This window comes from Cryptotermes secundus, unplaced genomic scaffold (assembly GCF_002891405.2).
Source record: "Cryptotermes secundus unplaced genomic scaffold, Csec_1.0 scaffold20, whole genome shotgun sequence".
NCBI classification, from domain to species: Eukaryota; Metazoa; Arthropoda; class Insecta; order Blattodea; family Kalotermitidae; genus Cryptotermes; species Cryptotermes secundus.
The window spans coordinates 280791-293121 of NW_019744406.1; the positions used below are offsets into that span (position 1 = coordinate 280791).

General features: G+C 42.1%; 1 protein-coding gene across 2 annotated transcripts in view; it reads right to left on the reverse strand.

Annotated features, from left to right (window-relative positions):
* The window catches only part of LOC111874632, a 627779-nt gene that overhangs the window by 236962 nt on the left and 378486 nt on the right, over positions 1-12331 (reverse strand). For both annotated transcript variants that reach the window (XM_033755536.1, XM_033755537.1), the window contains exons 5-6: positions 4102-4324; positions 2678-2842 (exon numbers count right to left, since the gene is read on the reverse strand). In XM_033755536.1, coding sequence (XP_033611427.1) covers positions 2678-2842; positions 4102-4324 — 388 coding nt within the window. The remainder of the gene's footprint in view (positions 1-2677; positions 2843-4101; positions 4325-12331) is intronic.

Here is a 12331-nt window from a genome sequence, read left to right on the forward strand (position 1 = left end):
TCGAACCCCGGAGGACCTGAAAACTATATTTCTTCTCGGACTGGTACATACACATATGTACCTTCAGAAGGAGTTTTCTCAACACAGAGGCTGTTCCCATATTTGTACCATTCCCGAACTTTCTTACGCCTCAGTATCTCGTAAAATTAATTTTTCGTACGCACACTTGGTTTGAGAATAGTATGAAAAGGGAAATTTCCCACGTGTCCTCGGATGGAAATACTTTCAGAACTACTTCTCTTTGTATACTTCGCCTCGGAAATCTTTTCGAATTCTTCACTTCACGAAATTCTCTGTTAATAATTTTGGCGACTCTACTGTGAAAGATCTATCCTTTGTATCGAGAACTTGGGAGTATGAAGGATTATAACAGATCCTTCAACAAAGGAGATTTATTTAAAGCTTATGGAGGAAATATCTAACTAAGAGAGAACAAGTTCCGGGTGCAATAAATTGTGTTCACGTAACAACAGTTGAAGACAATAGCGAGTGGGCCAGAAACAGAGCCTGAAAGAATTTTAATTAAAACCATTAATTTTTCTTACTTTGAGGAATCAATACAGATTATATGCGTTTGAAAGCAACGTGTTTTGGTCCCAGTGAACAATTTGGTAAGAGAGGGTTGGTAACTTACCGTAAAGGTGCGTCCACATTACTCGTGCTCGTGCTCGCCAGGCTTGTGCTCGTCGGGAGACTCGTCTGGCTTTTACTTGTGCTCGTAAATCTTCGTCCACATTACTTCAGTTGCTCGCCAGGCTTCGGCGCGTGAGGATCCGTATATTTACTCGTAGTGTGTATAGGCTGTAGTATTTTAATTTATTGGCTATAGTTTTTAAATTAAAAATTTAGAATTTGATTGTCTCGGTACTTGTCATATCGTCCACATTACTCGCGAGCATAGCGAGTCACATGAGCACGAGCAATGTGGATGCGCCTTAACGAGGAAACTTGCAGTGCATGCAAGTCAACTAGTATTGCTATAGCATAGAATCTTTTGAAACTACGAGGGGCTGGCCATGTATGTCGATGGGAGAGATAAGAAATGTATAGTGAATTCTGGTTTGGAACCACCTGAGACAAAACAATTTGGAAGATCTTGAGAGAAATGGAAAAACAGGGTCAAGCTGAACGTTGGGGAGGTAGATTGTGGGGGTGAGAAACGAACTTAAAGGACTCAGCATTGTTTCTGCTGATTGGTTCTTCTTATTGACAATACGTCCATTAGACTGCAGGGTTCTAATCCGGAGATATACTAGATAGAATTAGTGTGTGAAATTCGCGGTAGCGTACTCGGTTGAGACACTATATTAGAAGTCGAATGGTAGTGGGTTCATTTCCCGATAAGGCCACTGGACTTTTCAATTGACCTAACCTTTCCAGCCGCACTATGACCTTGGAGTAGATTTAGCCTCTAATGAGTACCAAGAATCTTCCTGGGGGTGAAGGGCGGCCGGTGCATAAGGCTGACATCCTCACTGCCATCTGTGAATCAAATGTCTAGAGAATGTGGAAGCCTCGGTGTCTCACAACCCTGTGACCCTCACAGGCCTGTTACCTTTATCTTTCCAGTGGGCTAGATTAGAAATATGAGAATCATTATTCCTAGAATTCATGGTTTAATTTACTGTATAAATCTTATTGCAGATATTTAATTTTTGTAATGGAATGACATAAGGTCATTTCCTGAAGCAACGATGGTATTCACTTTAGTACAATTCATCACAAAATTCTGCTGAATAATTCCATCCATACGAAATAATTGATAAAGCTATTTCGTATATTCTGTTCTTAGGTCTTCTAAAACGTAGGCGAGACTACAAGAGTGTAACTGTACGTAACTTGGAAGAAACATCATATTTTTGCCGTGCACTGGATCCAAATTTGACCCATCGAGACTCAGCTATTAATGAACATGAAACATGAAACTTGCATGCACACGTGCCTTCGTATTAGAACTAATTATATAAGAGTAACATTTTGTGTCATGAACATTGCTCAAATTCTCTTATTACTTGGCAGAATACTGTAGCGTCTAGAACCGTTCCTAGGTAACGATCGTAAACAAAGTGGTTCCCACGGCAACAAATCAACATGCATCAGAGGAATTGTTGGAGGCGGTGTTTTCTGTGGTTCGCGCTGCGAAAATTGACACGCAACGGCGCGGTAAACACTCGTCTACAACAACAGAAAAACTGTGTTTTCTACGTGGTCCATACCGAGGAGTTATCATGAAGATCTTTGGGGCAACAGAGTAAGTCCTGTACAGGAGTCTATGAAGATAGAATTTGAGCCCGGAGGCAGAGGAATAGCCATTGTTGGAGCCGTTACCAGAAATCGTCTAATGATAGGCTGAGAGCACTAGATTGTGTGCTCTAATGAACTGTAAAGTGTGGGAATAGCTATAGTGTTATAGCTATTTGTAGTTAGCGGTCAATAAATCTAGTCAGCAATACAAACCTAGTCTATAGTCACCCCTGTACGTGACAATATTGCAGAAAAATCAGCCAGATTCAATAGACTTCAATTTTCTGAGAAGGTGAGGTACAGCCTATCGCAGACGTAGGGCTCTCTCCTGGGATGTGATATTGTGCAGCATTGTAAATAATTTAACGATCTGCCAGAATACATGACGTCACATCTTAGAAGGGAGTAAACTTGATGATAATCAGCAACTAACCTGTAACAGCTGAGGAAGAGTTTCTTGATTGTACTGGTCTAGCATGCCGTTGGTCGCCTGCAGCTGCTGCACGTATGCGTTGTGGGCATCGAAGTAGCTGGACAAGGAAGTGGTCGTGGGTGCCAGCAGATAAGACAGATAGGCGTTCTTGTAGTCCTGCCGGCACTGGAATAAAAACCTTCGTAGTATTTCATTTCAGATAATCATAGAAATGATTATAAGAAATAAAACTATGTATTTAGAACAATTTAGGTCAATCACAGCAAAAACAACAAATGTTCAGAACATAATCAACTCATTAATATAGGTAGAAGAAACAATTTTTTTTTCGCTTAATCACCTGCAGATTTCAATTTTCAATATAAATATACGAGTTATATGAGATCAGGAATTTTCATGGTGATGAATATTCATACTGTGACCTTAATTAATGCTTAAATGCATACGATAAACCAGTATAGATATACTACAGCTGCCTCCCAATGGTTCTGATTTTCATGCGGAAACATTACACAGTTGTCAATAGAGCTAGTGTCATGGAGTTTTATTGTGTGTCACAAGTCATAGTATGTCAGTGGGTTTGATAAATCTGAAAAGTTAAGAGACACCTCTCTGGTAACGATGAGAGGGAGCTGATGGGCATTTTTTAAAGGCTGTAACGAACCACTGTACAGCAAAACATTCCGCTGAGTGCAAACGCTCCGCCGGCGAAAAGTAGTTCTTGGGGCGATGATCAGTTCAATCTTATGAATGAGGGTCTGTTTAACATAATTATTATCATATTGCGAGGGAGAATCAGTAAATATGTCACAAAATTTACATAAAACGTAATATATACGATATTCGAACATGAAAAAAAAAATTTATATCTCGACATATCCTCCCACCAACACTGATACACCTGTCCCATCGCTTTGCCAGTGCGTCGAAACCCGCAGAATACAAGTTTTTTACTGTTGTCTCAGCCAATTCCGTACCTTCTTTTCATCATCTGCGACTTTCAAACGTCTATAAGATAATTTCTCGACCAAACTGTGAACCGCTTTACGCGACAAACACTTCCCATGGCAAACAGGAAACATTTCGTTATGGATATCCTTTGCATTGAGTCCTTTTGCCCCCAAAGAAACGCAAAACAGAACGCCGCTTTGCGGTATTACTCTTCGAGCACGTTCTCCATTTTGACCACCGAAACCAGCCTCTGAATATGCGCATGCGCGTCTGCTACCTAGACTGTCATGGAGCTGGACTGTGCTGCTACCTAGTGATACATACAGAAAATATATTCCAGCAGTTACAGCTGTTTTACTTCCATTTGTGCCACGTTTACTGACTCTCCCTCGTATGATAAGCAATAGCTTCGCTCTTATGTAGGGGCTTCCTGCGATTTAGGTGAAGCTACATTTCTCTGGGACTTCACAAACCTTGGCTAACTTGTCCTCTGTCTTGGTAAGAATCGTCTCGTAACTCTCCCGATGTGTGAATACTTTCCTGGACTGAATCTTGCGATGGAAGGAGCGTTCCAGCAGCGGGCGAGACACCTGGCGACCAAGGATGGAAGCTATATCGCTGTGTGCCTGAGAATCGATCTCGACTTCCTGCAGAAGTGTCTCCCACGTGTGGAACAGTGAACTGGGACATGCCGGCCTGCAAGCACGTGACCACGTAACAAATGAAGGTCAGACAGAAGCATTCCTGTGTTAGCAGTATACTGCACTTTTACGGTCTTGGTACGAAAGTATCTCGCAACAAGGACGGGGAAATTAACCGTTTGGGATGGTATTAAACTAGGTAAAATTATAAAACGGAGAAGTGCATGGAGGTAGGCCTAGGCCCACTGGGGCTGTAGTGCCAAGGAAAAAAAATATATAAAGTTGACGTCACCGTTGCAACTGTGTTCAGTATTATCCAGCTATGAGTTACAGTCGTCCTCTTCGAGCTGTACCATTTTCATGCACTTATAAAATTATGGTAAGGTAAAGTTGTCTCGCCGGTCACGGTAGCCGAGCGGTCCAAGGCATGAACTGTCTTCGCTCGCTCGGAAGCCGAGATCGCGGGTTCGAATCCCACTCAGGGCATGGATGTTTGGTGTTTGTATGTGTAAGTGCGTTTTTCTGTGTTTCTGTACAGGTAGAGGCCTTGCGACGAGCTGAAGGAGTCCTACCGAATGTCTAAGATCTAATAGACTTGAAAGGATTCTGACGATGGTCATGCTGTACAGAATTATCAGGCTTATTTTGGACTCTGTCCATCGTCTGGTATATACGACAAAAAACCACAACGTTTCGGAGACTGGATTTGTCTCCGTCCTCAGGTGGATGGGGCAAGATAGATCTACTCAGCTGGGCCCGTTAGAAAGGTTGGTCTCAATCACTGAACAAACCCCGGTCAGCAGAGAACAGCCCATAAACACTTGACAACAGGGTCCATCAGCGGGAGATAAGAGCAAGGAGACAGATCCAGTCTCCGAGCCGTTGTGGTTTTTGTCTTATGTATACCAGACGATGGATAGGGACCAAAATAAACCGAATAGTTCTAAGATCTAGTAAACCGAAGTGAAACGGAGAGTTTCATGGAGGTAGGCCAAGCCCCAAATTGGGGCTATAGGGCCAAAGAAAAAAACGTCTCTGTGCTTAACTAATTAGGCACTACGCCATGAATTCGTATGGGAGAGTGGATGTATAGATACACACTTTCTTGACCTTGGCATTAATTGGAGGTGAGTGGTCAGCTTCACGCCCCGGCCGCTTTACACCTCGGGTAAAGAGCCCCCGGTACCCATTATGTAGGAGGTTGGGGTGGACCTCAGAGCCGGTCTGGACGACTTAGAGAAGAGAAAATTCTTGACCCTACCAGGACTCGAATTTCGATCCCTCGGTAGTCCAGCCCTTAGCCAGTTGCAATACCGACTACGCTATTCCGTTTCCCCAATAAAAATATGAAAATCTTAAATACACTACAAAATAAATATTTATATACTATTTAAGCCTGCATGTGTTTATATATACGCTCACATAACAAATTCTGGTCTTATTTATTAAATTATTTCCTCTATTCAGCATCGGGCTATATGTGTGTCGTAATTTACTGCAACTTATTACAGCGAATTATGAACCATAAATGATATAAACTCCGTCCCAAGTGCAAACAATATATTATATGTCCTTTATCTCGCTCTCCTTTACACTACATGTTTCGACCTCAAACGGCCATCATCAGGTGCATACCTCACGTTGCTGTTACACTGCACTTAGTTTAAAATTTAACATTTAAAAACACATTGTTCCTTTCATTGTTATTATCAACATCTACTTCGTTGGTATCTGTCTGGTTTATAGATTATTTTTGTTACACACGTTAATTTTAATTTCCCTGAATTAGCACTATATAATCTTTAGTTCTAATTTTAAAATCCTTTAAAATACGATCTAGTAACTTTCTCACAATGACTTAACGATATATGTCACAATTTCATAGATGCAACCTCAAAGAGAAATCAGACACAGCTCAGCCAGTCTTCCCTCTCTTTCTTCTCTCTTCTTGCTCCCACTTTGGAGCACAGGGCTGATTTCTCGGTTTCATGATCATTTTACAGAAGGTAGGACTCCTTGGACGGGTGATCAGCTCGTCGCAAGGCCTCTACCTGTACACAGGACAACACAAACACAGGATAAATGCATACACACACCAAACATTCATTCCTTGTGTGGGATTCGAAACCACGATCCCGGCTTCCGAGCAAGCCTCAGTCTTTACTATACACATTTTAAATTACATGCCTTGCCTTATTTTACATAATATTCTATTCTTATACAAGAATTTAATTACATAACTGTCAGCTTTAATTCTTACAGTACCAGGTCAACGCAGTGAAAAAATCATGGGAAAATAATACATACAAAGCTGCTTAACTCTAAATGCAAGGAAATCATTCCTTCCAAATATTCCTTGGTTATGAAATTCAGATAAAAATTTAACAGACAACAGATGTTGTCAGATACAGGTGGGATAGCGCGGTCGGTACAGCGACTGGCTACGGGCTGGAGGACGGAGGGGTTGGAGTTCGAGTCCTGGTTGGGTCATGAATTTTCTCGTCTTCACGTCGTCCAGACTGGTTCTGGGGACCAATGGATATGGGGAACACCTCCCCGATGATATGCGGCCAGGGTATGATACTTTCCACTCATCTCCAACTAGTGCCGAGGTCAAGAAAACGCGGGATATATACACCCACTCCCCATACATCTTCGTGGTGTAGTTCTTAATAAGTTAAACAAAGGGACAAATTCAGTTTTACCATGTGTTGTCAGATACAGCAATTTTTGCAATGGTCGAAATATTCACACTTTTCACTTGTAGGGTCAATGTATCCCATCTAAAAACTTTCCACATACATACAGTGTCAATGTAATCTACAAGAATCGGCCAAGTCCTGAATGTTTCTCACAATTCTGCAGAGATTTTAACTACTGAAATACTAATTACACTTCTCTACTCCTGTCTCTTACTACAAGTTTGTCGAGAAACTTAGATGCCTGGACACTGCAGTGATGGGACACGCATTCATAATGGTCTGTACCGCAGTGGCTGTCGCACGTTAATGAGCAAGTCTGTACGGTCGGAGTACGAGCCTACACACACAGCACAATTAGGTGCAGGCATCTGCACATCGGCTCCTGTGACCCCTGCGCCCCAACCCCCATAGAAGCAGAAGGGCTAGGTTTCGTCAACTGTTATTATAATTAAGGCCGATCCAGAAGGCGCGCGGTCTAGGGCATAAAATGCCTTCGCTCGCTCAAACACTGGGATCGTGGGTTTAAATCCCACTCAAGGCATGGATCTTCGTCTGTGTCTATGTCATTATAACTACAGCTACATAAAATGTCCCAGGAGGAAAGGTCAAAATTCTGGGAGGTCATAGTATCGGTCATTCTAAGCAAAAAACTGTATATGTACACGGATACCATCGCGAACGGTTTCCGAGATACAGCTATTTCACTGCACGGTATAATGTGGACGGTACAGAAGAGCAACACGCCATGTCCGCACACGAGTTGCACCGAGATAGAGCTATTTCACTGCACGGTACACTGTAGACTGTACAGAAGAGCAACACGCCATGTCCGCTCACGAGTTGCACCGAGATAGAGTTATTTCAGTGCACAGTACACAGTACAGACGAGCAGCACGCCATGTCCTCACACGAGTTGCACCGAGCTAGAGCTATTTCACTGTGCAGTAACTGTACAGTGTACAGACGAGCAAAACGCCATGTCCTCACACGAGTTGCACCGAGCTAGAGCTATTTCACTGTGCAGTAACTGTACAGTGTACAGACGAGCAAAACGCCATGTCCTCACACGAGTTGCACCGAGCTAGAGCTATTTCACTGTGCAGTAACTGTACAGTGTACAGACGAGCAAAACGCCATGTCCTCACACGAGTTGCACCGAGATAGAGCTATTTCACTGTACGGTACACTGTACACTGTACAGACGAGCAACACGCCATGCCGTCACACGAGTTGCACCGAGATAGAGCTATTTCACTGTGCAGTAACTGTACAGTGTACAGACGAGCAAAACGCCATGTCCTCACACGAGTTGCCAAGTGCACTGATGTTGACGGTGGAATTTTCGAAAATGTATTATACTAGGTAAACTGTACCAACTTTGTCACTTGAACAATAAATACCGGTATTAGAAGCAGTACACAACATATCTTTCTTATCAACAATTTTGGAACTGTACAGGGAAATATTTCTACCTCGGAAACCGTTGGGAATAAGATACATGTACATATACAGTTCTGTGCTTAGAATGACAGATACTATGAGCACACAGAATATTGACTTTTTCTCCTGAGGCACTCTGTATATGTCTCACTAAACTTAACAGAGAAACCTGAGGCGGCCACAGTCAGTCTTTATAACTCATTCGACATTACATTCGAAACACAATATATAAAGTCGTTAGAAAAGTTCATTAATCATTTGTTATTTACCATATCAAAATAAGACTGAAATTATGTATTTCAGTTTAATACATATATTTTTATTAGTATTCATACCTCATTAACCTTTATGTTCATTTATTGTGTGTACACACGTATGAACGCGACGTTAATCGCAGATTGTACAGCAAAAAAAAAAAGAACATTAAATATTCGCCACATGAAAATATATTTGATGTGAACATGTAGCTTTTATCTTGATTAAATCCGTGCCTGTGGTTTGTACTATCAGATTACTTTCCTTTATAATTTATAACCTAAGTGTATCACATCAATTTCTTTATAAACTCATTAGTAGACGGGTTTCGGCTCCTCAGTAATCTTCACTGCCTTGTGGATCGCAGTTTGTAAACCACTGCCACTTGCACGATTTCCAACACAAACTTTGCCCCTCCTCTAAAAGGTAAAGCTATCGTTGTAACAGAACGTGGAGGCCCATACGGTTGTGAGACGACGAGGCTCCCACAGTTTCTAGAAAATTAGGTCACAGAAGACGGCGAGGTTGTCAGCCTTAAGCTCCGGCCGCCCTTTACCCCCAAAAAGATTACTAGTTCTCATTTCTGCTAGAGGTTGAGTCGACCCCAGGGCCACAGTGCGGTTGGAAGGATTACGTCAATTGAAAAATACAATGACCTCATCAGGAATCGAACCCGCGGCTGGTAACATAGTGCGTCAACCAACTACGTTACCGCGTGCCCCTCCTCTATTTATGTTTAGTAACTAAGGGGTAAATAACGACAGGGGAGGGGTACAAAAATGAAAATGGCAACGGTATATACACACAAGGGAGCAACTGAGTAGGAACTCTTCTCATTTCTACACTTGATCACGTGACAAGAACAACACATCTTCCGAAACGTCGCTTTACTTTTACAATACTACCTGGAGTTATGTCCCAGAAGATAGGCCTTTGCATCTCCTCTATGTGTATTTTTAACTAAGTGACCTACATTCATAAAGGTGTCTAATTTGATGACAACTAAATTACGTACACCGAGTCCTTCCTCGGAAATAGAGCGAATTTCATAGAGGGCACAACTGTCAAGCGAATTTTCGGCCCGACATGACGGGAGAAGTGCCCCACTCTTCCTCTCGAGTCTGCACTCGCAAGAATTTCACTGACATTTCACATGCACTACTTTAATCTCCCGCAGAACCTTGATGTGGCACTATACAGAGGCACAGAAACTGCCTCCCACAACAAACCAACGTTACCGCGTTTTCCGTCTCCCTTTGATTCCACACAGCTTGTTTCCACGTCTCACAATATTCATTATTTCCAGACCCTTCACCTCGTCCCCTGTGTCCGGCAGATCCGCTCGGCTTGTTTCGTTCGAACACAAACAACTGGATAACGACAACGGGATAAATTCTACTTCCACCTCCTGCCCCATTTCAATCTCCTGTCTCCGATACCTCAAGTCTCGACTCTTCTATCTAGTTCCCGCCCTTCGCTTTCCTTGATCCTCTCATGGGCGCCAAAATATTCCTTGCCATAAACGGACGATTACTTTGTATCGCACTTTCCTTATTTTGAAAAATGGACGTAAGATTATGCGATCTCCATGCTCTCTGTCTGTGTCTGTGTATTCATCCCCCATCAAATTTTAAATGCCTGAACCAGTCTTTATGAAACTTGGCATGTATGACATAGCACCTGAGCCCATATCAAAGGCTTACTTCATAAATTCCTCCCACTAGTCCTTGTATCTACGATACGTGCATCCCCCTATCGTTGCTTTGCAACGGCTAGGTAAAAATCCCCCTATCATTGCTAGGCAACGGCTCGGTAAAATCATTATCGCGGCAACTAATTTTTTTTCAATGTCTCTTCCAGCCTATTGAGGGCCCAGGCCTCTTATTCAGTTCCGTAATAACATTTCACAGAAGGTAGGACTCCTTGGACGGGCCATCAGCCGTCGCAAGGCCGCTACCTACACAGGACAACACAAACACAGAATAAACGCATACATACATCAAACATCCATGCCTTAAGTGGCATTCGAACCCACAAACCCAACGTCCGAGTGAGCGAGGACAGTTCATGCCTTAGACCTTGCGGCTACTGCGACCGGCAACGCGGTTACTAATACACACACAATAATAGAACAGCTGTTGAACGCGTCGATTCCTGTGCGGTCCGTGTCGTATGAAGAAACGCAAGCCATTAGTACTTCCCACTTCTAAATCCTGGTAGTGAGCCTCAAGGGGCTTGGCGCCAAGATAAAATGACTGGCAGTAAACCGCTAGTCGCCAGGCTAACTCTGGCTCTATCTCTCGCTGTTATATACAGTACGTTTCATGGCAAAACAATAGTTGATGGGAATAATGCGCAATCCTTCGAACACTTAAATCCATACAGACCAGCTGTACAAAACTGTTATTACACCAGAGCTGTATATTTTACGAATGATCTATTACCACACACCGTCTCATGACTCGATATTAAAAGTGGCGCTACTGTCGATTCAATTCATAACTCCAGGCCTCCGCCATGTTCTTATTATTGATTGAAGTAAATTTAAACGTACGGAAATGGAATGGCTTCCAATGACATTACGGTTACACCAACCTTACCTAGAAGCAGCCAACTAGTTCAAGCGCTGAAGAGCTGAAGCATGCGCAGTCACACATGCGCGTCAGCATGGTGATCTCTCACTAGTATCTTTTCTTTCTTTTTCAAAAGAAAGCAACCGAATAATAAAGTTTCAACTCTTTCGAAGTTATACAATCATAGCAACGCCGACTGTAAGCAAGATAAATTTCAAGGAACATTACAACGGACCTATTCAATCAATCGCAATGTCTACTATTGTAGACGTAAAACATCTTTGTTCTGCAACACAAAGCTCTGGAAACAATAGACGTAATTGCGGGATAGTGTCAACTGTGGAAACTCAAACATGAGTTAAAATTTCAATAAGCCAACGCATGTCGTGTTTCGTAGTTGGTCAACACAAAAGGGGAGGTCAATGTGGGCTGTATTCACACTGTAACAGAAGCTGAAACGTGAACTCTGAACTCCAATAAGGTACACTCAGTGATTTCCTTGCTATCAGTATACATCACTGGTCTTGTTGTTCACTTATTGTAAACTAGCATAAAGCCCTTTGAAATGTCAAAGGCAAATCTTTACATTTCATCAATATGGCAGCTGGTAACACAGATCTTACTCCACTGGGATCTACTCCTACAGTAGAGCACTTGAGAGATGCGACGGACTTGGGATTTCATTGAATACGCACGTTATGAACTTCAAAGGTTCTGCCAAGATAATAAACTTTATGGGATAATTTGTACAAAGTGGTATATACATGATATAATCTTTTAGAATCTAGAATTTAGATAAATGAAGACATTACAATATCGGCTTAAACACATTCTCTGCTGTCGTTTGTTATCACCATCTCTCGCCGTATGCCTAGCTCTGTTTGCTAACATTAATAGAAATAGAATGCAAAGCCTTAAACTTTCACTTATAAGAATATATACCTTCTGTTATGTGTTATAGAGAAAGCCGTGATAAAGTATTATACAGAATAATAATTAGAATTCCTTCAAATTTTCATTATACGGAAAGATATTTCACGTTACAGGCAAACACACAAATGCAACTAACAACAAGCATCAGATATACGCACA